This window comes from Amphiura filiformis, chromosome 20, assembly GCF_039555335.1.
Source record: "Amphiura filiformis chromosome 20, Afil_fr2py, whole genome shotgun sequence".
Taxonomy (NCBI): Eukaryota; Metazoa; Echinodermata; class Ophiuroidea; order Amphilepidida; family Amphiuridae; genus Amphiura; species Amphiura filiformis.
In genome coordinates, this window is record NC_092647.1 from 14,712,267 (window position 1) to 14,737,641 (window position 25,375).

The window sequence follows — 25,375 nt, forward strand, 5'->3', positions numbered from 1 at the left end:
TTCAAGCCTTCTTCAATGCAGTTGTAGACATCAATAGTAACAAGCTTGTACTTGCTGTGTCTACATTTATCCAATATGACTGGTTCACATGCTGTTCAGATATCTACTCAAAGATGGGTGAGCTGATGATATTTCCGATGATGGAGATACTAGGAATTGACAAGAGGGGTGACGAAAGAAATGCAGATAGAACATGGGCAGGAGTGAAAGGTTTCTTTGACAGCAACTGGTGGACTTGAATGAGTTGATGGTTGAAAGAAATGAACATCCAAGATCAGGGAAAGATAGGCTTGAAGGTGCTGTAAATGAAGAAGTCATTGATGCAGTGAAAAAAGTTAGCGCTGCGCAAGAAGGAGGATCTAAAGAAGAAGAGAGCAAGCAAAACTTTGGCTGTTCTGGAAAAATGCAAAACGCATTGTTGGTCCCATGACTCCCAACAACTTGGAAGCATTATCTGAGCTGAATGAGAATCAGCTATTAGCTGAAATTTCTTATCTGCGACTGACAATTGCCCCAGACATTCGACAAATGAGACGTGTGAAAGCAGATGGCAAGTTCAAAATGGAGAAGTTTAGTATGGATGAGCTGCGAGCTTCAATAAGAAATGCCCTGAGACCAGAGGATAATGTTTCCACTGACATTGACACTCTCTTGATGAATGCATTGTAACTGCTGTGATTTTCATTACACTGTACACTACATACTGTATATTGCCTTGTAGGTAAAACACTTACCAAAAGAGCTTCTTAAATGCTAACTCCATTGTGTGGCTCATGTAGGTCATCATTGTTCTTTTGGTAAATGTTTGCAAAAACCCTTGCTCATATTATTATATTCTGTTTATGTACATGCATATCAATGCTTTGTAAGTACGATTTTGAAGATTTTGTTTTTAACTTTGTGCATATTACTGGCAATTCAAATGCTTGAAACACTCTGGTTAGTTTATATTTGAATTCAGTGACCTCAAAAACCTATAAAAATACTTATTACAAGCTATGGTTGTTCATATTTTGCTATTTTGGGGGCGAAATGTCGAAAAAATGGCGTTTTGGCGGCCATTTTGAATTTTTTTGCAGATTACTGGCAATTTGAATGCTTGAAACACTCTGGTTAGTTTATATTTGAATTCAGTGACCTCAAAAACTTATAAAAAGACTTATTACAAGCTATGGTTGGTCATATTTTGCTATTTTGGGGCGAAATGTCGAAAAAATGGCGTTTTGGCGGCCATTTTGAATTTTTTTGCAGATTACTGGCAATTTGAATGCTTGAAACACTCTGGTTAGTTTATATTTGAATTCGGTGACCTCAAAAACTTATAAAAAGACTTATTACAAGCTATGGTTGTTCATATTTTGGCATTTTGGGGGCGAAATGTCGAAAAAAATGGGGGTTTGGCGGCCATTTTGAAAAAGTCCACTGAACCAACATATATATACATTTTACGCAAAAAAGCTTTCCGGATTCGGTTTCAGCAGCCAAAATGGCCATAGAATCCACTCGTCTTATAAAAGATTTCCAAAAAATGTTCTCATTTGCCCACCCCTACTCTTAGAGTGCACATAATGTTCTGGTCACTTTTGGGTGGGATTCAAGTTGGGAAAGCCACCAAACTTGATCTTGTCCAAAAGTTATTTTTTAAAGTACATTAATAAAAGAAACTGCAGTTTGAAGCTTGGTGTACTTACTCTATAATTTATTTCCAGAATAAATCACAAACATTGATATGTTATCTTATGTTAAGAAAAATAAATACTCATTTTATAAAAACTTGATGGATACTTAAAATTGCATGACATATAATTCATGTCATCTCCTCATTATATAAGGCATACGCCACTTTTACAATTAAAATATATTTCACCTAAAATATTTGTTTGTGAATATAAAGATCCCTTAAAGTATCTAAATATTTCTATGTTGTGAATATCAGCAGAGCGGATCCACAATCAAAGAAAAGTAATGTTGGCACACTCTGGCATAATAACTGTAAATCACTGCCCCTCTCCCCCAATTCAATGTTGATGAGAGCAATTTTGACATTTGTCTCTCCAGTCCCCTCAACATTGGTTGAGGGGGAATGGGGGAGGGAAAGGGGAAGGTTTGTACTTCTCATCAAACATAGTTTTGTATGTCTTCATTGATCAGAAGTGTATGATTTATAGTGTATTAATATCGGATCTGTGCTTGTCATTGGTAACTTACCATGCTTACGCATTGCCAATGGTCGATTAAGAATATTAAAATTACTAAATTTACAGAAACTCTCGCTCTCACATCCCTAGAGTTTATACATCTATTTTTTAAATGTAATTTTAACATATTGAGGCCAAAATTCAAGCATATTCTTATGAAGAATCACGTAAATACATATAAATTGCCATATATGTGTACCCTGGGCCGTTAAACACACATAAGCACACACACAATCTTTCAGGAACACACATCCCAAGCACCCCAACACTCCCCACATACACCCCACTCACAAAACGATGCACACTGAAACCATCCCACACCCCCATACACCCCACTCCAACCCACCCCCACACACCAAAGCAAGTGGTATGGCTTATACCGTTTCACTATTGCCGCACATACCGGCTCCTTCAAGTAAGTAAAATTATAACTTTGACGTGCGAGTGCTAATGTACCCTCTTTCTATACCTATGCAGCCAGGTCTTTAGAGAATAGAATATTGAGAGAATGACAGTCAGACTGATGTTGTATGACTCAATGTGCAAATTCAGGGATGAAAGTCAACTTTTGACAAAAAGCATAACCAGCATAAAAATTACCATAATGGCCCTAAAACGGGCTGAAAATAAAAGAAATTGAGTAAATCTAGACAACAAACAAGCCTGAATTCAGGCAAAAGCATGAAAACTTACATCCCTGAATTTTAACTCCAAATTTGGCAATGAAGCCTCAAAGTAACCATGATGATGGGACAGGGAGCTTGAGTGACAGCATGGCTTCAGCCATGGGACATTTCTGATTTCAGTGAATTTTGGTGTTAAAAATCTCTATTCAAAGCATACTGGATTGGTTAGATGGCGGCCAAGAGCCTATACTTTATAATAGAGTTGGTGTATTAGCTAGCCACCTGTCCGTCGTTTTAGATGGGGAATTTGCTCCTGGGATGGACAAAATGAATGCCTTTGACAGATGCAACATTATAATTATAGGTGTTGAGAAAGACTATTGACCTTTTTAGTAGACCAGATTTGCAAAACAATGCCATAGCAACACATATTTGAACTCTTTGAACCCCCAATGGACTGTAGAAGTCTGGTAAATGTTTTAAAGGTCAAATTAGGACAGGCAATTTTATTCAAATGATGGGCAAACCTCAATTTCTAGATAAGACCCTGCCTATTTTGTGTCTTGTCTCAAATCGTAAGAGTTAACCTACTCCTGCGGGGCGAAATACACATGTGATTTGTCAGTAAGCCACCGATGCAACCACATATAAACGCACTGATTCAAATCTTGAGATGAGACACACATTTGTGGAAGATATCCTATATGAGGAGGTACAGATGTTATTGGTAATACATTTTTTCCCCTTCATCATTATTTACAATTTTTTGTATACATCCGATTTTGCCAGAAAAAAAATGGTTGAGCAATTACTAATTCTAACAAATATCCCTTTGGCTACACCACTCTGTACGCTTTTCTGATTTTCATGCTTGAATTGTACACATCAAGTGTGACTGAAGCTAAAGAAAGAGTAAGGATGGGCAAGATCAGAGTCTAAGCTAGGATTTTGATAAGTGCCCATCATTATCAAGGAAACTGCCTGTCCAAAATTTGACCCTAAAAACATCAAACAGATCCCTACCCTTTCTGGGGGTTCAGTCAGTTCAAATAGCTGCCTTGATTTATTTGTCTGGTCTTGTTTTGAGTTCACAGAACTTATTCAAGCATTATTTTTAAAATTTAGCATAATATCCCAGGCATTAATTTTGCCTGTGTCGCAGGAGCAAAAAAACTGGCCAAAATGATGGGTGGCTAGCTAACACCCTGGCAAGAGCCTATTGTGCTCTGAGAAGGTCATAATGTTAAAAATGCTTATCAAATGAGTTAAATAATAAATAATAATAATTACTCTTGCATTGATGAAGTTGACCATGTTATAAGCATTCTTCATTTTGTCTTCGAATTAAAATTAATAAATAAAATGTAACACCATTGTTACCATTTTATGGAATGTCATTGTTCTAAGATTGTTATTGTTCTGAGGTTTGCATTCTGTTGACATATTCTCGGAGTATTTCTTCCGCTTTGGGTCGTTTTGCCATCTTGCATGCTTTCCCTTGGTATCGTCCATTCTTGCATGCGCCTTTCCCTTCCAACTCCGCTGCAATTCTGTATCATAGGAGAAAAAGTCAGATTAGAAAATGATCATTTTTTAAGGCATCAGTTATGTGCTACCAGTGCTAAATCAAAAAATCTAAAAAAATTGTCTAAAATCAGATTGATGTATTTTTGTAAGCAAGATAGGCCCATCATGTTGAAGTATACGGGATGTGCCAGCCAAATGGGGATCTTTTTCACAAATCCCTAATTACAGAAAATCCACAGACATGTTTGAAAAACCATCCAAAAAAACTGCAAAAATGGGGTTGATTTTTACCAAAGGTCCATACAAATGCTGAAATGGGTCCATGTTTTGCCCAAAAAGAGCACAATTTAGCAATTTTTTGAGGAAAAACTACCATTCTCGATAGGGTTTTGAATCTGCCTGTCAAAAATAATTCAAGTATCCCCTCCTGAATATTTGTATTCTTTCAGAAGGATCACTGATATGATGGTGCCTTGCCAGACTTTTTTTACTCCCTTAAGGGAAGGGGTATGAACGTTTGGACAGTATTTATTGTGGAACATTAGAGCATATCAGACATATCAAATTGCATTCTGAATACGAAGAATGTCCTTCTGATATCAAATAATTTTAATTTTTGAAATTAGCAATGTAATACACATTTTATGGCAAATCATTAAAATTGATATTTTTGATATTTAACAGTACTTGAAGTAAACTCTATAAATCTGATGATTTATACTTAAAGTGTATGTAGGTGGGATGAAAAGCCGACGATCAATTGAAAATTTTGACCTTTTCGTATTGAAGATATGGATTTTTTCCCAAAACACCAACAAAAAAAGGTCTTTTGGGGAAAAAATCCATATCTCCAATATAAAAGGTCAACATTTTCAATTGATCGTCGGCTTTTCCTCCCAGCTACATACACTTTAAGAATATATCATTAGATTTATAAAATTTATTTCGAGGACTGTTATATATCAAAAATTTGAAAAATATCAAATTTTAATAATTTGTCATAAAATTTGTATTATATTGTAATTTCAAAAAATGAAAATTATTTGATATCAGAAAGACATGCTTCGTATTCAGAATGCAATTCGATAGGTCTGAGGTGCTCTTATGTCCCACAAAAAATACTGTCGAAACGCCATAAACGCTTATTCTAGATCCCTTAAACATGTGCATTTACTTTGTATAATTATGTATCCTATACTATATAGTAGTGTAACGTTTGATGCTACTCCATTGCAGTAGTGACATAGCTGCGTATTTCTCTGGTCGCAGTATCAAATGCAGCTAGAGTTAATTGGGCAGATAGTACATGCACGCTATATGGCGATTTATCGGGACGCTTGTGGCACAAATGTAAAAAAAGAAGCATTGACGTCACGACCGAACTTGAGGGCCAACCAAAATATAAGCATTCAGTATATTTTACTGAAGGTTGAAATATTATTCTAAATTGAACTCTTTTGTCATCCCTTTAATTATTTGGTAATAAAAGAGGGCAAGACACAGGCTTTCCAAAAATCACACATTTACTGACATATTGAACCCAAACGTTCAAAAACTCACTCAAAATACATGTTTCTGGCCCTTCTTTACAAACATTACTTTATTATTGCATTTGATTACAATTGAAATCTTACTTACCTGTATGGTAGGTTTCATCTAGGAACACAGAATAAAATTATTTATCATAATAAATAATAACTTTTATTAATACTTTATATTGGAATTGAGATTAGCCTTACTCACCTAGGTGCAGCCTCTTCCACTATTTCCTTGGGACCACCTATGAGAAAGAGACCAGCTCCTTTCTCATCTCCCGTTGTTAACAACATCAATGCATTCTGCAATTTGGGGGAAAAAAGAAGAATGGATTCAAATAACTATGCCTTAACATATTATTATGGAGCATACATGTTGGCAACTATTCCATCTGCAGTATTTCCTCTATACGCCGGGGGATTGCATTTTCCAAAAGGAGTCGATTTTGGATGTTTGTTCACTGAAATTCACTTTTAATAAATGCCCCCATCTGGAAAAATGCAATGCCCCGGGGTGATTATACAAACAAATTAACAATATGGTATTCTCTATTACTTTTTATATACTGCATCTAAAGATTCCCGTCATCTGATTGGTTAAAAGAGCGGGCATAGTTTTGACTATGCCCGCAAAAGTAACTATTCCCGGGGCATAGTTTTGCGTGTGCGTTGTTCCCAGCGTAAAATGATATTACGACGCGTGTTAATGTTTTCGCGCTATAATTACGCAGATATCGCAGATTGTAATGATCTGTGCCGTTCGCCTTGAAACTATTAATTTCTCTTCCCAAAATCGATGCTTTTAACCAAACAGATGGCAAGAATCTCAAGATTTGGTATATAAAACAAATATTGACTGCTTAATATTCGGGACACAGTTAAAATTATAGGCCCTCGATGATGTCAAAACCATGACTATGCCCTCAGCTTCGCTTCGGGCATAGTCATGGTTTTGACATCACCTCGGGCCTATAATTTTAACTGTGCCCCTCATAGCAGTCAATATTTGTATACTGTTTAACAGAAAGCATATGAGAACATACTATACTTTGGACCTCGGAATATCCTTCGGGGCTGCGCCCCTCAGGATATTCCTCAGTTCCAAAGGCAAAATGTTTAGATTTTCTCACAACGCCCTCCATATAACCAATGCGCAGTTATTAACCTCTAATTGGTCAACTTCAACCTTCTACACTCGATATTGGCCGTTATGAATATGGTGGAAAATAAATAGCTTTACTTTTAATACATATATATCGAACTTTAAAAAAAGTACTTTAGGAGAAAAATCTATACTCTCGTATTCTTTACTGATTCCCATACAAAATATGAGAAAACCATACCAGTTGGCAACCCTTGGATAATCATTATTATTACATACCTCTGTTCCAATCTCATTGGCTACCATGTTAATGAATTCTGAATCTGCTTCTTTTTATGTAAACACAATACTGGTCTCTATTAGGCTGAGTCTTGTACCTATATGCTTCCAAGACAGCCAGCTCACGCAGTAGTAAGGTCTTTTCCTGTATGACAAAGAACATGATTATTGATCCAGATACTAAAGCGGCAAAAGAAACATGTATCGCGTACTTAATAGACCTTGGAAATATCCTGCTATATCAACAAATGCCAGGGTTTGAACCCAGGACCATGTGCTTGGTTTTCATTATCTTACCTTGTTGGTTTGTTTCAGTGTTTTCTGTATTCTTTCAACAGCTTGGGGATGTTCATCAGGACCACACCTGAAAGGGCAAAAGGGACAGATGAGCAGATGCAGTAGGTGCAGTCAGGACAGTTACCATAGGGTACTAAATAAAAGACACTAAATTTAATGCCCATGTGACCCATGGGCGCCACCATACCAAGACCACCAAGTGACCAAGTAGATGTGCTACAATGCTAAGAGATAGGAATTTTTCAGACAAATATCATCAAAATCATCCAATAATCATGAAAATTTAATAAGCAACTTAATTATACATGGGGATTCTGTTTATTTAGTATGTTTTCAAGAACTAAATTTTGTTTTGGTCGACGGAAAAAAAAGTTATCAACGGAAACTCTTACAATAATACTACAAAGTTGCAAAAAAATGACAAATTTGGACATGCATCCCGTGTTTCCAATTGAAATACACAGGAAGACCACCCGCTGTGCCAAAGGTCCCTTTTCCAGACATCCTGTCTAGACGCTGTAATGTCAGCGCCCATCTGGTCACGTGGGCATTAAATTAAGTGCCTTTATTTAAATGCGACTGCAGGAGGGTGCACGTGAGATTTCATACGGGCAATGAACATTTAGCTTTATTTTAAGCCCTTGGTATAACTATAAGAAACTTTAAAACCCTATTGAGCACTTACTTAAGGTAACTTGTCAACTGCTTTTCATTGTTGTAACTCTTGGCCAAGTAGTTGAGTAATCTGTCACCAGCAAGAAAGTACAGGTTCGTCTTACCCTTCTTCCCCTTTTCTGCACCTAGCAGCTTGATTGCCTGCAAAATTGATTACACATTAGGCCATCTTAATTTGATAGTTCTTCTCAAAACCCCCGCATGCATTAGTAGAATCGCCCCGCTTTTTGCGCATTATTCATTTTTTCCGCTATTTATTTGTCTAAATCCACCACACAAAAATCTCAAAATAACCTAAATCGTAAATCTCAATAAAATTCTTCACCTTGACCACAGTGTGACCTCCTTGAGAGATGAAAAGGTTGTCTATTCTTGTCAAAAAGCTCATCCCACAGATAAAAAAAAAATTAAGTAAAAAAAAACAACACATTCCGCATTAGGTTTTTAACTTAAGGGCTTTGAGACGAACTATTAAATTAAGACCGCCTTATACAAGTACACTGCTATGAGATGTGCCGTTTCTAACTATAGGCCCAAGGCCCAAGGTGACATCAATGGTGCTATTTTCCCGACAGTGTCCACCTAAATTGAAATTGGGCAAGGAATTAACTGCTCATTGTCTTTGCACATTACCCCATTGTACTTTCAATTATTCAATAATAAATCCCCGTGTTTTGTTGACTCAGATAGTTATGTATTTCGGGGATTTAAAAAATTTGGTGGGTATGTTTCACCTGAATTTTGAGGTGGGTCTTTGGGAGCTGATGGCGTATCGGTAAAAGGGGGTCTTTTGGAGCTGCGAACAAGTAAAATGGGGACTTTTAGAGCTGCGAACAGTCAAAATCAAAGGTCTTTATTGGCTTTCTGGTTGAAAATCACCTGGAAAAAACCAGAAATATGAGGAATGATCAGTTTTGGAGTCTTTTAGCGCTGAAATGATCAAAATCAACAGTCTTTCTGAGTTCTATTTTGGTCAAGGTCTTTCGGAGCTGCGAAATCCAAAAAGAGGGGTCTCTCCGAGGGAACATACCTGTATGGTCATTTGTGTTAAGTGCCCCCCCCCCCACCCAGGTGTATTTTCTGTCAACAACAACACACCAGTCACATCTATTATTTTTCTCACCTGTAAATGACTAAGGTTTGAGACATGAGTTCCGCAGCACATATTGGCTTCTATACCTTCTATATCAACGATTCTAACCAGACCTACATGGTCATCTGGTAAACCTCTGGTTCTCACCTGCACGTGAAGATGGCAAATCGAACAAATAAAGTTTAAGATGCAAAAATTAGAATAAAAGATCCGAGACATAAATCCTACAGCAAATACTACTCGAAGACTAAAATGATTCTTGTAAGATAGTTGGTGAGCATCAATTTTGTTTCACACATAATTTGACAAAATTACACCCCTGCACAGGCCCTTACGCAGGATTTCATTTTGGTGGGGGGGGTGCTGATTTTGAAAAAGTGGACTTTTTTCGGGGCAAGGGGGCAATTTTGTGAAAAGTGGATTTTCTTCCCAAAATGTGGACCTTTTTTGTCCAAAAAAGTGTAAAAAACGTGCGTACAGGTCTACCCCTGCACATAATCTTCTGGTAATCCGTCGTTCTAACCTGCAGGAGAAGATGGGAAATTCAATAGCACATATTTTTGAATCCATACATTGTACTGTCACAAACCCCTCACGGAAATATCCTGCGCCTCTCAAGCCACTACCGGTCCTGCCGGGACTCGAACCCACGACCCTGGGTTTAAGAGGCGAGCGCGCTAGCGTATAGACCAAAAGAGGACTTCCCCGTCAGGTCTATAACACTAACGCACTTATACCTCCGTGACATGCTCCCCCCTCCTCGTAAGGCGCGTCCTCGCCGCCTTACTTCCTCTCTGTTTAAACTGGTCGTCCTTGATACAAGGCATACTCGGCCAGACTGGTCGTCCTTGATACAAGGCATACTCGGCCAGCCATTTTGTGAACGCCTAACCCTTTCCGATGGGTGGATCCCCCCCACCATTTTTGTCACAAACCCCTCACGGAATATCCTGCGCCTCCTCAAGCCACTTCCGGTCCTGCCGGGACTCGAACCCACGACCCTGGGTTTAAGAGGCGAGCGCGCTAGTGTATAGACCAAAAGAGGACTTCCCCGTCAGGTCTATAACACTAACGCACTTATACCTCCGTGACAGTACTTTCAAACTTTATTAGTACATTCCTACCTCAGCCAGTTCAGGTGAGCCAACTTCAACCCATCTTGGAGTCATTGGTATGGCTTTACGTATCGCCTCGTTCACTTCAGGTTCAAGCTCACCAAGCTGCTTGCTGTCAATTTTGGCTGTGTCTAATTCAATAAAAGACTTATCTTTTCCTAAATCCCTGGTAGAATTATGAAAAGGCAGATAACACAATATTTAAGAAATAAAGGGTAATGCTTTATCCTTTACACCCAAATAATGTGTCCGAGGCAGTAAAAGCGTAAATAATGGGTGAGGCGCGGCCGAACCCATTATTTAAACGCTTATACTGCCGAGACACATTATTTATGTAAAGGATAATGCTGCACCCTTTATTTCTATTCTATTACCATAAAATAGTGCGATTTATAGAGAAAATATCATTTTTTGGCACAAATATTTTAAGTTGTTTACTTCAAGGTGGAGCGCGTGCTCGTAAGTGACAGCGCGTGTCGCTGAAATATTGCACGCGTAACCAAAGCGTGATGCTGTGCGTAGAATGTGTTCGGCGCTTTCGACCCATTATTGCAGAATAATGGGCTCTCACGTGACGCGTTCAACAAATCACAGTGCGCGATTTTGAATAATGGGTCGTGGAGGTAATAGAATAAAAATTAAAATCCCCAATAATGATTAACTTTCATGTATATGTCAGCTCTAATTCAGTTATGTCTGAAAAGTCGAACATTGTTCTGATACTGAGAGAAGAAATTAGCTCTATCAGTGTTTTTACACAAATTCAACAAGAGGCTTGGGGATGGCTTTAAAATCCAACTCCCAGTTGACTACCATTACCGGGCCATCACCTTGGCAGAATTGGTGGTAGAACTCCAAACAATAGAAACCAGGAACAACAATAGAAACAAGGCTCAATTATCAGTTCTGTCAGGGTGCTGGTGAGTGACTGGTGGTTGGGGTCTTGCTGCATTGAGATGGTCTAGTTGTGTCCAAATTGACCCTTTTGATCGCATATGTTATTTTAAAAACTTCAGAGCGCGATCTTGCCACAACGGGCCGGTAGGCAGTCGCACTACGGCACAGAACCAAAGTTACGTGAGAACCACAGTCGCCACAACAAGCATAACACCAATACATGCGCAGTATTATAGACAAACTGATGACACTTACCATGATGTTGTTTTCCATCCATATTTGTTATATGCAATAGCTGTGATGAGATGTTGACCTGCAAAACACATAGCAATTCAAAAGCATAGCATTTTATTTGTTATTTATCTTTGTGTCTATTATACAATTTATGATACGCATCGGGAAGTAGTCAAATCACCCAACACATCGTGGCTAGTAGTTTTGACTACCTGGTACTTCCCCTCAAAACATGTTGTATTTTATATACTATCCCCAGTTGGCTTGCAAATGTTCTCACTTTGGCGTGAACTTTATCAAATTTTGTCTGACAATTTAATAGGGATGTTTTGACAGACACATGCAACTGGGGAATCACACTTGACAGGTGTAATAGGTCAGGGGTGGGTATGTAGGTGTGAGGGGTGTGTGTGGGGTGCACAAGCAGGGGGGAGGTGCGTTTGTAAATGCCGTCAAACGAGGACCTACATATGGATACACACCGTAAAAAACGAGGACACACCTCCAAGCGAGGGGCGTCCTCGGTTTGAAACTATGTCCAGGATGACGTAAATGATGCAAATATGCATATAAGATAGCATATAAGATAGGTCCCCCATAGCGGGTATAGGACAGGTCTCAGTTGGATAGTAAGTTGTCTGGTGTGTTTGCGTGGTCCTCGTTTGAACGCATTTACAAACAGGGGTGCGTGTGTAGGGCTGTACCTGGACATTGAGGGTATTCAGTACAAATGACCATGATACAATGATATGCTGCTGCCATTGCAATTTCTGCAAACATGGAGAGGGGAGGCATTCTCAGCCATTTGGTTTATCAATGTCCCTTCTTTCAAGGTCATTTAGTGGTGTATGGATGGGTCATTTTTCAAAAATGTTTAGACCAATAGCCCAAATTTGCTTCATTGTAGCCAATATTTTCAAAATTTATCAACAATTCCTGGACATTTTATCAAAACTAGACATTACCTTTAAAATTTGTTATGATTTGGGCTCCAGGTATACTGATGTGTCCTATTGCCCCCTCACCCTGACCTGCCCGCTTGCACCCCAATGGTGGATTATTTTGCATTTGGCAAAACAGGAATTTTTTTAATCCAAAAAAATTAGTGCTGTATTTTTCTGGAATCGGGAGTGATGAGTGTCCAACCCCACCTCCCTGGTGATGGAGAATTACAAATAAAACACTGGTGGTGGTTAACCAGTTTTTCTGGTACAAAAGGTTATAATTATGTGGCATGATCTGGTCCATGGAGGCCAAATGATGCATTTTTGAAAATTGAGTTACTATAATTACTTCCATATAAACATTATGCTATCATATACTGAAAAAACTTGGTTTTTAAGTTTTTAAGTTGTGTGATGTCTATTTTCTTATGTATTCTATTGTTTTTTTAATCCTTTATTATAATAATAATAATATTTTTGCCTTTATCTCAATTTCAAATTTGCCGCCTTTGGCCTCCATGGACCAGATCGTGTCACATATTAACAGTTTTAAAGTTTTCTTCTGTTATGTACAAAATTAGCAATATTTACCTGAGTGTTGCTGCATGTGATCAAATCGTCTCTGCCAATCTAAAACCTGCTTGACTGTGGTACCTGCTTCAAGTGGTGTTTGCATGAAAAAGATAGCATCACTCCCACGCCTTGTTATACGCAATACTTCAATGTCATTTACCTGTTGTTTAAAGAAATATGAAGAGCTTGGTTCTAAAACGTGTTAAGTCCACAAACACATGTTTCTGATTTACCTGTGCGATATTGCAATGGGTTGTGATGCTAAATGTACAGTAATTTCAGTTGGATACACCATTTCAAAGCAAACAGTGGAAGGATGCACGGTAACAATACTGTGTGAGGCCTTTGGTTCTCAAATGACAACAATTATAGTCTGCATATTGTTAAGCAGAATTGTTGTGGTAAATATAAATGGCTTGCTGATAGTACAACTCATTGTTGCTAATGTCAAACTTAATTGTCAAAGTAATTGTGATTGTATCACACAAGTAAATGAGAAACATGTGGTTGTGGACTTAACATGGTTTGGAAACAATCTTTTGATATTAAATACAGATTATAAATCACCTCACACCAACATACAAACATACATGTATACCATGCACAAAAATTATCTGAAAGTTTAAAGATTAAAATTTGTTCACAAAAAGTATGTACACAAAACAAAAGCAATATCTTAAAGACATAAAACTAAATTACCAAATAAAGTACATGTAGTTGATAGATGGAGAATTGTGTTCTATTCCCAGGCATTTAAAGCCATATTATAACATTTCCATTAAAAATAGAATTGTATTTTTTTGGTATAAAATGTAAGTTTTCACTGTCAGATATGTCCTCTTTTAATTTGGCCCAAACAGAGAAGGCAAATACAAAGAAAATTGTTATTTAATACCAGCTCATTTGAACGTGAGACGTGTCAGTTCTTTTGATATGTCACGACTGCCCGCACAGCATGTATGTGCTGTGTTATGCACATTGTGTACGCGTTCAACTGATATTTCCATCGTAATAATAAACCGTCTTATTAAGACAGTTTATTCAAAATCTTGGATTTTGACAAAACTACAGCAAAAGTCTTGATTTTTGCAGGGTATGTTAGTTTACTAAAGTACATAACAATTGTGTAAAAAAAACCCAGAATTTTGAATGTTATAATAGCAAATGTTATAATATGGCTTTAAATGTTTAGTATTGCCAGCTTTATAAATGAATCAAGCCCCTGGATCAAGCCCACTTTAATAATTCCATAGGAAGCCAACATAATTCTTTCAGTTTGACATTGACTGAAATAATTCAAGTTAATAATAACAATATTGAATGTTTAATTGTACTGAAATAATAAAAATGTTACTCACAGTGCCTCTGTCATCTGGCTGCATTTTCCGATGTTTATGCAAAAGATAAACAAGAAATGAAGTTTTAAAATAATTGATAATAATTGATATTTCATGTTGAAATATTAAAATATATTAAACTATTATTATATGCAAATATAAACAGGTTAGTTTGTACTGATTTTGCAGTAGCATAGCCAGCAAGGGGCAAGGGGCCCTATAGACCCTGGTCATAGGCCAAAATAGTGTAAAATACAGAAATATTGGGCGTGTAGTCCCAATAAAACCCTTATCACCGCAATCATGGTCCAAATTGTGTGAAATACATGTACAAAATATTTGCATGCACATTGCCCCAATTGCCCCTCTCTAAAAACAATGGTATGTGTGTATATCCCACCGATAATTCTAGGTAAATTTTTTTTCATCTCTGGTTCCGAAAATTTTATTATCCCTCCCCCCCCCCAAAAGAGAACTAGCTACACCCCTGTTTTGCACAATGTTACATCACCAATATTCCCCAAAATTAATCCTTTTTGCTATTCTGTTCTGCACTTCAAAGTTGAACATCTCACTACCTGCAGACTTTTTTCTTGTCATTTTGCACCTAATTAAGCTAATTGGTTGAATTTTACTTTCCAAGAAAAGAAGGGCATCATTTTTTGAATGTCCCACCTAATTTTTCCATGGGGGACATCCCTTTTAAAAATCCTATAGAAGAGGAAAATAAGCAATAATGCCTGTGCATCTTCCTTTTTAGCCCAGAAAACACCCATGTTTTGGGCATTGGGCCAAAATAGGGAAAATAAAATAGTAAAGATTTTGGGCTGTTTGTAAGCACTAGCCCATCAAATAACAAAACTCAACTTCATATGGTCTAAAATAGCATTAATTAACATAGGCTTCAATCTAGGAAAATTCATGTTATCTAACCCTAACACCCAACCCTGCTTTTTGCTATCAGAAAATAAAGAAGAAACGAAAAATGGGAGAAGATGAAGAAAGTTAGAAGTCACATGGCGGGACCGGGATTCAAACCTAAGACCCCCCCCCCCATGCCACACACACGATCACGGATCATGACGGATGTGTTAGGGTTAATTAATGAGGAAAAACAATGGAGTTTATTCTTCAAATAATAAAAAATTATTTTTATTTATAAATGAATATCTGTCGAGAGAATTCTTTAACATTACAACAAAAAAGAATCCATTGGAAAATGAAACAAAAAACGCATGAAACGAAGGCTGGCATTAGGCTAATGAAATGAAATGATTCGTTTCCTGTCACAATTTTTTTAGTGAAATATGAGGTCATGGTTTCATTATTCATTATTTTGGAAAATTTCATTATTGTCAAAACTTTCATCAATATTGTTGATGAAAGACCACCTCAAAAACAGGTATTAATGCTTATTGCTTAAGAAAAGATTTAAATTCGTTTTTATTAAAATGAAAAGAAATTTGCAATCTTTGTAATCACTAGAAACATGATGAAGTAATCCTCTACCCCTACAACTAAGATAAATGGCTGAATGATCAGCAGGGGATCTCAGACATTTTGAGAGTTTCAATTTTTATTATTTCCATCTCAATTTTCAGATATTTTTTTAATGAAAATAATGAAAGTTTTGGTCAAATTGAAAAAGGGGTGTGGGAGGAGGATGGGAAACTAAGAATCAACTTTCAGTAGTCTTATCTTTATCAATACCGGTACTCAAATCTTTTCATCATGATATACTTACCTGGCCTCCCCCTTCTGGGAATAGTACTGTATCTTCTAATATAATTTCAAACCCTTTGATGATTTCTTTCTTGCCATTTGTAACTATCTTCAGCTCGGATGGTGTACATGATACAACTTTTGTAGTGAACTATGAAAAAATAAACATGCTGTTCTTTAACTTTATATATTATAATTAAATTTTAAAATTGTGATTGCGCCAAAAAAGAAATGTCTCAAAGTAGTCCAGTCAATCTAAACAAATTAATGGTGTCACCCACCACTAATTGCAACAGAATTTTTTTCACTTTTATACAAATTTAAGAGATGTCCCCTGAACATCATACCAAAAATATACTGAAATATACTTGGTGGAAAGGTAGTTTTTGGCGGGAAAAGGTCATACAGGGTCAAATTTCAAAATTGCTTTAATCTTTTTTAAAAACTATACCAAAGCATTCCTCTAGTCATAAGGATTCAGAAAAAGTATAGTTTGTCATATCTGCGATGTACCATTCTCCAGTTATAAGCGAAAAGGTCAAAGGTCAAATTTTGGGCTCCACGTGGGTCAACTTTGAAAAAATGTTCCGATCTCCTTAAAAATGGTCTCAATGTGTTCGTCCTTTAAAAACACTCCAAAATAAGAATAGTTTGCCATATCTTGGATGTTTCGTTACCTAGGTAGCAAGGTAAAAGAGGTCATTGACCATTGAACTCTATTGACCCCGACCTAGTTTTCGATGTTACGCATGTAATTAAACAACCTAAACAGTGCAAATATTCTTTAAATGAATTATGTTTGCAAGCCGAACAATTTGAGACCATTTTGGTTAAAATCAGACAATTTTTAGTTTTTTGACCTCTGTTGACCCCAACATAATTTGACTTTGACCTTTTCGGTTATAACTCAAAAACCGTACATCACAGGTATGGCAAACTATACTTTTTCTGAATCCTTATGACTAGAGGAATAATTTGGTATAGTTTTTAAATGATTAGAGCGATTTTGAAATTTGAATCCTGTATGACCTTTTCCCGCCAAAAACTACCTTTCCACCAAGTATATTTTAGTATACTTTTTGTATGCTGTTCAGGGGCCATCTCTGACATTTATATCAGTGAAAAAATTTCTGTTGCAATTAGTGGTGAATCAAAACCCACTTTGACTGGACTAAAGCCTGCACGCGGATTTATAAAATTGTAAGATTTGAAAAAAATAGAACTTCAACCCACAAAAGACTGCTACAAATACTCATTTATCCCAAGAACCGTCATAGACTGGATTGGAATAATCTAGTGCCGTACGGTAGGCCTACTATTACGCTGACTTTCGTATTCGGCGAGGAGGACATTTTCGACCTCCTCGTTTGTTTACAAACAGAGAGGTAGACAAAGGGCCTGTCAAAACTGTTCCGCTTGTCCAAATACTCAAGTATCTAAAGGATGGTCCACAATAGAGTGATTCACGCAACATGAATACCGGTAGGGGATTAAAAAACTGTGAAGTAGGACCATGTGCTTCTTTTGTCAAATTTGCCATCAAGATTTCGGATGAAAACAGTTCAGACCCAGAACACGATTATGTCAGAAATTAATATTTTGTTCTGGGTCTGATTATTCGGACTAGGAATAATCTACCTCAAGAAATAACCAACATCGAAGATCCCAAAGTATTCAAGAACCAGCTAAAAGACCACTTCACCTTTTACACTGGGTTTCTGAAGAACGACAGTCCCTTGCTCAGATTGACGCAAGCGCCCACTGCGCCCTGAATGAGTGACATACGCGAAGAGCGCCGACCAACGATTTGACGCAAAATCGGCCAATCAGATTATCGGTCTGTTCACTGTTGTTATTATGATTGTCAGACGATTGATTCAGCCAATCAAAACCCCACTTCTGTGTTTACGCTCTGCACGCTCTCAAAATGTAAACAAGTGCCGTTCTTCTTTGACAAAAACTAAGCGAACTATAGTGGGAATTCCAATTGAATGAACGCAGCTTTTAATAGTGTGACGAATTTTTGCGTACACTGCGTGATGTACGCCAGCGTGTGTGACTGTGCGTGAGCATGGTGAGTAACGCGAAAGTGAATCCAACCATGCCAACGCACTCATGATTGGTTAGCATTGTATCCAAGGTTGTGCGTTCGCGTTGTAGTTTGAAATACGCGATATACGATCGCGGTTGGATCGAGTGCAGCTGTTGAAAGCTGCGTTCATTCAATTGGAATTCTTACTATAGCAGACACCACACCCGATTTCGTCTTTCCCCGGCACGGGTGTTGAATCATACCCAACTAGAACTAGATCCCGGGTCTATAGAGCTAGGGACTTTTGTCCAGCCATTTTAATAAACACGGAAGTATGAAAATTCCAACACACTCACGATTGGATAGTATTGTGTTGTATACTATTCACTTCAGGTAAGTTTTATGCGTTTTAACCATCTAGTAAATCGTAATCGTATAAGGCCAAGTAAAAAATAAAACATGTTTCACGTCCGGGTTTTCGAAAAAAAGGAGGAGGAGGGGGCTTTTTATTTTCTATTTTTTATCGCAAAATTGATGTAAATACCCATATTTAGAGCTGTTTTAGCGTATGCAATAATGCCTGGAAAAAGGAGGAGGCCCTTTTTTATTTGTTGTTCTGAGAGTTACACCCCTCCAATTGGCAATGATCACAAAACCTTCCTAAAATGTTTCTTGTATCTTAACAAGGCTATAGAAAGCATTCCAACTTCCTAGACATATTTTTTGAAAAGTTATAACTGAATTTCAAAAAATAAAAATATATTTGAGGAAACCTCAAAAAGGAAGCGGAGGGGCGTGAAACATGTTTATTTTTTATTTTGCCTAATGCTTGCTGCTGACTTCAATCAAGCGTGGAATACCTTGACTTGTCAAAATAATACGCGCTGAACAAGTCGAAAACTTTATCTTGAGATCACGTACAGCTGATGGCAGCTGTGTTCAATCAAATGAAATTATTTACTGTAAACAGCAGAAGTTCTGGGATAATACTTCCGAATTCTGCACTACAAGGAAGTATACACGGCGTCTGCTTTTTATTTATGTTTGTTTTAACCTCTCACAGTATATATATTGTGCAGTTAGAGTAAGGTCTGCCACAGAATTTAAAATAATAAGTATTAGTAAAAATTCTGGGTAGATTTTGTGGGCCTTTCATGAGCTAAAACATGTTAAATCGTAGGATTTTACCTCTGTTTCGTAGCTGCGCTTCTGACAGTAGAACGCCATTTTGGAAAAGTGCATCATGGGTAAACCTATTTTTACTAAATTTTAAGAATAAAATTTAAAGAATAACAGGTTATTGTAAAGAAAATTATACATAAAGAAATTTTATTCAAGATGAAGAAATTAAAGATGACTCAATCAAATATAATATGATTTATATCTGCAAAATGAACAGTGCATTGTGGGTGTCAATCTCATTTGCATAATGTTTTATTTTCAGCCCTGGATATGAATATGGTGAAGACCACGAACTTGTGGCCAAAGATTTAGCCAAAGTTAGCCTTATTTGGATCAGCAATATAAATCGGGAGATTCCTTGGTATTTCAAGTATATTGTGGACATATTTATGTATTAATCTAGGTAAGTGTGCTCTTGTTCTGAATTTATAATGATGGGTCATTTCGCTCATTTTGTCATGTACACACACAATTGCAATACAATTTCCCATTTGATCATGTTGTACATGTACAGTCATAACATAGCAATGATAGCATGTTGTTCTTGTGTTAAGCAGCCCATTCATTGATTCAGAAATCATGTAGTTGAAAATAAACACGATTATGATGAACTTCAAAGACTAGAATATACAGGGATGTTGTTGTTGTTAATAATGTATTTTTTGTATTTGATCATGATGATGACACTGCACTGCACTGACAAGACTCGGCCGGCTATTCTGTCGGTCCAACATCCGGGCTATCTCTAGTCTCGGGCCCAAACTGCATGTGGCTCACGGTTTGTTATGAACAACAGAAACCGGCTGTGAAGGAGGCTACATAGCGATGTTGTTGGAGTGACATTCAATTTCGGGAAAAACAACACTCGACCATGGAATTTAATTTAAAGTTTGTCAGTACGGTATCTAAACGGTAAATCAAGTAAGTTTCTTCCACTCTGAAGACTTAGAAAAGGTTGTTTGATTCCACTGACTATTTGCGATCGAAATTTACATAACACCAATGACAGAAATCATCAACAAAAATCGAATCGGGGACTTGTTTTCACTCGACCTTGAGTCGCATCATCAACCGGAAGTGACGTGGCACGGACCGACAGAATTCTGTCGGTCCAACATCCGTGCTATCTCTATTCTCGGGCCCAACCTGCATGTGGCTCACGGTTTGTTATGAACAACAGAAACCGGCTGTGAAGGAGGCTACATAGCGATGTTGTTGGAGTGACATTCAATTTCGGAAAATAGGAATTACCTTGAAAAATGTCAAAAATACAAGATGCCAGTTATATTCCGGTCTGAAAGTATCAGACAATATTTTTAACATTAATAGCATCACAAATTCGCAACAAACCCAAATTGTGAAAAAATCACTCGGGCAGATTTTTGGCTATATACGCGCTATTTCTCCATATTACGATCCTGCCCCAAAGTGTTTCCTTTTGACATGACACGGATATTATTAATGCTGGTACTGCACATGAAAATTTAATTGCATGGTACCGTATGTCATTTATTTTAGCACATAATTTGTGCGGTACAACATTTATGATTTACTTAAGATTAAATTGATTGAAACATTAAATTTGACCAAGCGATTCTCAAGTTATGACTTTTTAAAGATTTTCCTAAATTCTGGTTCAAATTTGGGCCATTCTTCAGAAAATGAAACTAATTTGAAAAAAATCAAATTGTAGTAGGCCATGCGTTTTGAGTTGGGCCTGTAAATAGGTGGAGATGTTACTTACATGCGCGCGACATTTTAGGGTTCATCTTTTTAATTTTCTCAGTTAATATGCATCCTATGTAGTTAAATTTGGTGTCAAATTAAAGCTTGTGATGAGACCAATACAGTAAACCTTAAAAAAGTTATAAAAAGTTATTAACATTTGAATAATTTGCATCTAATTAGCATAATATGCGGGGTGGAGGAGAATCAGGAGGAGGAGGATCAGGAGGAGCAAATTTAATAAAAGTGACCTCAGGTCCATTTCTTTTTTTCACATTTTTACAATTCACTTTAAACTGCATACTACATGTATAACACCATACAATCATATTCCAGGTATTTTAATTTGCTTTGAGAAGCAATTTTGCATATTTTATTTTCCGTTCTGGTTACACATTGAAGTCAATGGGAAAATATGCCTTGAAAGAGGCTGGCGCAAAATCATTATAATTGTATTGAACCCTATGATGTTATATATGTATTTAAAGCTCTGACTGAGAGGAATTCAAATATGGAACTTTTAAATATGTGGGGTGAAGCTAACTTTTTTTTTAATTTGTCAAATTTTACATTTTTTCCCAAAAATATTTGGTATTTTCAGTTTCATAACTCCTTAGTGTTACACCCTGTGTCATTTTAAAGTGCATTTTTGGATTCCTTGGTTCATTTGCAGCCAGAAAATGTATACTTTTATATATGTTGGGTATAATATGTGAAAGATATTCATATCTAAACGAAAAAACATGCAATTTTCATCTCGCGAAAACATGTAACACATTACCCGCCCAACTTAAAACGCATGGCCAGTAGGTATCATTTATTTTCAAACATTTTTGTGAGAGGTACATTTGTAGGCCTACAGTTAGTTTTAAGAACTGTAATTTTCATGAAAAATTAATCGCCGAATGCCCTAATTTGAATAAATTAACATAATCGTTAGTTTTTGGTCTAATGTAAGGTTTTTAAGGCCATTTTAACACTTGCTGTAGTTTTAACTTTGTATTTTATGTTTTTTAATTTCATGACAAATATGCTGTTATGACTCCACTAAAACAAATCAGAACTGTTGAATTTTTTTTTCAAACAACAACAATAGCGTAATTAAAACAAATGAATTGTTTTTGTATGTCACACATGTGACCAAAAACATGCATTTTGTTTTTACCATCAGAAAAGATTTTATTAACTGAACTTCATATTTTATGTCAAAATGTAGACTGATTATACTAACCCTCCATTCCAGCTTCCTAAATGGAAATTATTATTGTTAGTTTTTACGTAATTCATAGGGCTGGTGTCGGCACCAATTTTTAATGTCGATATAACATATGAAGTCGAGTTTTTGCGAGTTTAAACCAGACAAAAACTGGCAAAAACAGGTTTTTGCCAGTTTGATCAGGTTTTTGCCACCGGCAATGACAAAAGCCGAACCCTGAAAAACACAAAGTTTTAGCTCAACATCACCTGAAATATTCTTATAAGAGCAAAAACTGACCTGTTTTACCCCTACCCCTAAGATTAGAATATGGATTTCTGTGTCACCATCCATTTATTTCAGTTTTAACGGAGGGTTTGTATGAAGTGATTGGTGACATTGACACCATTGTTTTTCCCTAAAAATACATGTAGTTGGTTATAGGGCATATAATAAATACATTTGGAAACAAATTTACCTTTATAAAATACGTTTATTGTTCACCCAAAAGTTTGGTAACATGTGTGACATTCAGACGAACAAAACCAAATGTCACACATGTTTATTATACAATAACAATTAACACAGCTACTGTCTGTTCAATTAGCTTAGATTCTTGAATTTTTAAGATATTTGAAAAAATAAATAATTGTGGCCAAAGTCATCAAAGAAAAGTGTTAGCACAGCCTTAGACCTAACGTGGTTTATACTTTTCAAATTCCAAAGTTCAATTTAAAGCCCCATTTCTTTTCAATTTTGCCTCATTTTAGGCAGTTACTTGGGTCCACCATAAGGGTTCGCGACCTTTTTACAAATCGAGTGGGACGGTCCATTCTCAACTTAGGGCATAGACCCTATCCAATTTGGCAAAACAATCTGTCCACCAATCTGTCCTGCCATTCCAATTGTTATATCCAGCGTTCGAAATTTTGGTTGTCCGGTTGCCCGGGACAACTAAAAAAAGTCGCCGGACAACCAAAAATACTGATTCGGTTGTCCGCCGGACAACCATAAATCGAGCCAAAAGTCACATTTGTAGGCCTACAGACAACCAAAAACTTAGACGGACAACCAGAAATTGTAATCTGGTTGTCCGTGGGACAACCATTTATTTTTCCTAACTTCGAACACTGGTTATATCGTTCCGGTTATTGGATAGGTTCTATAGGTGATGATGGTCCACCGGTTTTTGTTACACGAAACTATAATTATGGCGCGATTACGTTTTATGCATAACATTATTCTGAGCATTATGTTTTCCTAAACAATGACATTAAAATTATGGATTTCGTTCTTATTTCAACTGGTTTACAATGTAACTTGAGTTTTGTTTAATACCATCATTCCTTCCCAAGAATATCAGCTTTAAACTTGACATTTTCAGATACAGTGACTTTACAAGAATTGTTTTCTGTAACCTGATTGTTTTAAATAATATTTTCTGATGCAAAAATTCTTTTGTTTCCAAAATGTCCTTCTCATACAAAAAAACAACAACCCGGAATAACAAATTGAAAATAAATGTGTAATTTTATAGTAGGCCTATACCTTCTCAGACCAATTCGTAAAATAAATAAATAAATAAATAAATAAATAAATAAATAAATAAATAAATAAATAAATAAATAAATAAATAAATAAATAAATAAATAAATAAATAAATAAATAAATAAATAAATAAATAAATAAATAAATAAATAAATAAATAAATAAATAAATAAATAAATAAATAAATAAATAAATAAATAAATAAATACACAAGGAATGTATTTATATATATAAGCTGGGCATATTTTAGAACAGCTTAGTTCATAAATAATAACGTAATGTTTCAACAGTAGGGTTTCAACACAAATTATGCATACTGGCAAATATAATAGCTATTTTGCTGGACAATACTTCCTGATACGGATGGTCGAATAAATATATACTATCTCAGCGCATTATGACATTCGTCCCCATTGCTCTAAATGGATTGATTCAAAAAAGTTTATGGTACCCGACGTTCTACGGCTTTTTATAAAAATATCGCGGGAAAAGACCAAAATTGAAAAGAAATGAGGTTCTAAACTGAACTTTAGAATTTGAAAAGTATAAATCATGTTAGGTCTAAGGCTGTGCTAACACTTTTCTTTGATGACTTTGACCACAATTTTCTATTTTTTCAAATATCTTAAAAATTCAAGAATCTAAGCTAATTGAACAGACAGTAGGCATGAATGTTTCTTGTCAATGTTGGTATCATTGTAATTGCAAGATATCAATGCTTAACTCTAGGGCTGCTAAGAATACGCAATTGCATTTGCGGCACAATTTGCATATTTTGTGTATGTGAAGTGTGTGTGGGTCTATACGTCACATTAGTGGGTATAAGATGCCTTCAATGTATCCGGGGTGGGGAAAGTCATTAATTTAATGTAACCGTACAAAAGATGATCTCCCGGCTCCCTCCTCACATATCTGAGGGTAGGGGTCATAATTGAGCTCCCTTAATAGTGCACCGTAATGCATAAATTAATACTCTACATTGTATATGTTCTGTCATTCTGTGCCATTTAATGATCACGATTAAGACCCCTACCCTCAGAGAAACAAGGAGGGGGCCGGGTGGTCATCTTTTGTACGGTTACGTTAATGACTTTCCCCACCCCGGGGATACATTGAGGGCATCTTATACCCACTAATGTGACGTAATAGACCCACACACACGTCACATACACAAACCCACCCCAATATGTGACTTGACCTTGACCGTGGTGACGTTTGAAAAATGGCTTCAAAATCGAAATTTTAGCCTCCATTCTTCCCCCCCCCCTCCACTCACGATGTGAATGATGGCGGATATTTGTAAAATGGCGGTATTAGTACTGGGCCAGTGCCAAAATTCCTGCTTGTGGCAGGACGGAATTTTGATAGACCTTTTGATTTGTAGCTCTGTGCCTGTCTATTTTATGGATAATTCATGTTCTTTATTATGGCCACGCGTTTTGAACTCGCCACCCAAAAATGGTGGTTTTGTTACGCTTTTCCAAATCGAGACTCCTTCAAATTGTTATATCTCTGCTTAAACAAAAGGTATTGAAGTGT

At 36.6% G+C, this 25,375-nt stretch overlaps 2 protein-coding genes across 2 annotated transcripts in view; one reads left to right on the forward strand and one right to left on the reverse strand.

Moving 5' to 3' along the window:
* Window positions 1–3,398: 3,398 nt before the first annotated feature.
* On the reverse strand, window positions 3,399–19,473 carry LOC140142865 (alanyl-tRNA editing protein Aarsd1-like). Its single transcript, XM_072164887.1, is given in 13 exon segments — window positions 3,399–4,374; window positions 6,095–6,189; window positions 7,268–7,337; window positions 7,339–7,412; window positions 7,565–7,631; window positions 8,250–8,380; window positions 9,363–9,479; window positions 10,457–10,613; window positions 11,600–11,657; window positions 13,114–13,255; window positions 14,454–14,471; window positions 16,177–16,305; window positions 19,375–19,473. Coding segments are annotated over 13 exon segments (1,254 nt in total). The 5' UTR covers window positions 19,432–19,473; the 3' UTR covers window positions 3,399–4,235.
* Window positions 19,474–19,631: 158 nt separating this feature from the next.
* LOC140142139 (uncharacterized) overlaps window positions 19,632–25,375 on the forward strand; it is a 42,622-nt gene continuing 36,878 nt past the window's right edge. The window contains 1 exon segment of the mRNA XM_072164104.1: window positions 19,632–19,771. The gene's annotated coding sequence lies outside the window, so the exon portion shown is untranslated.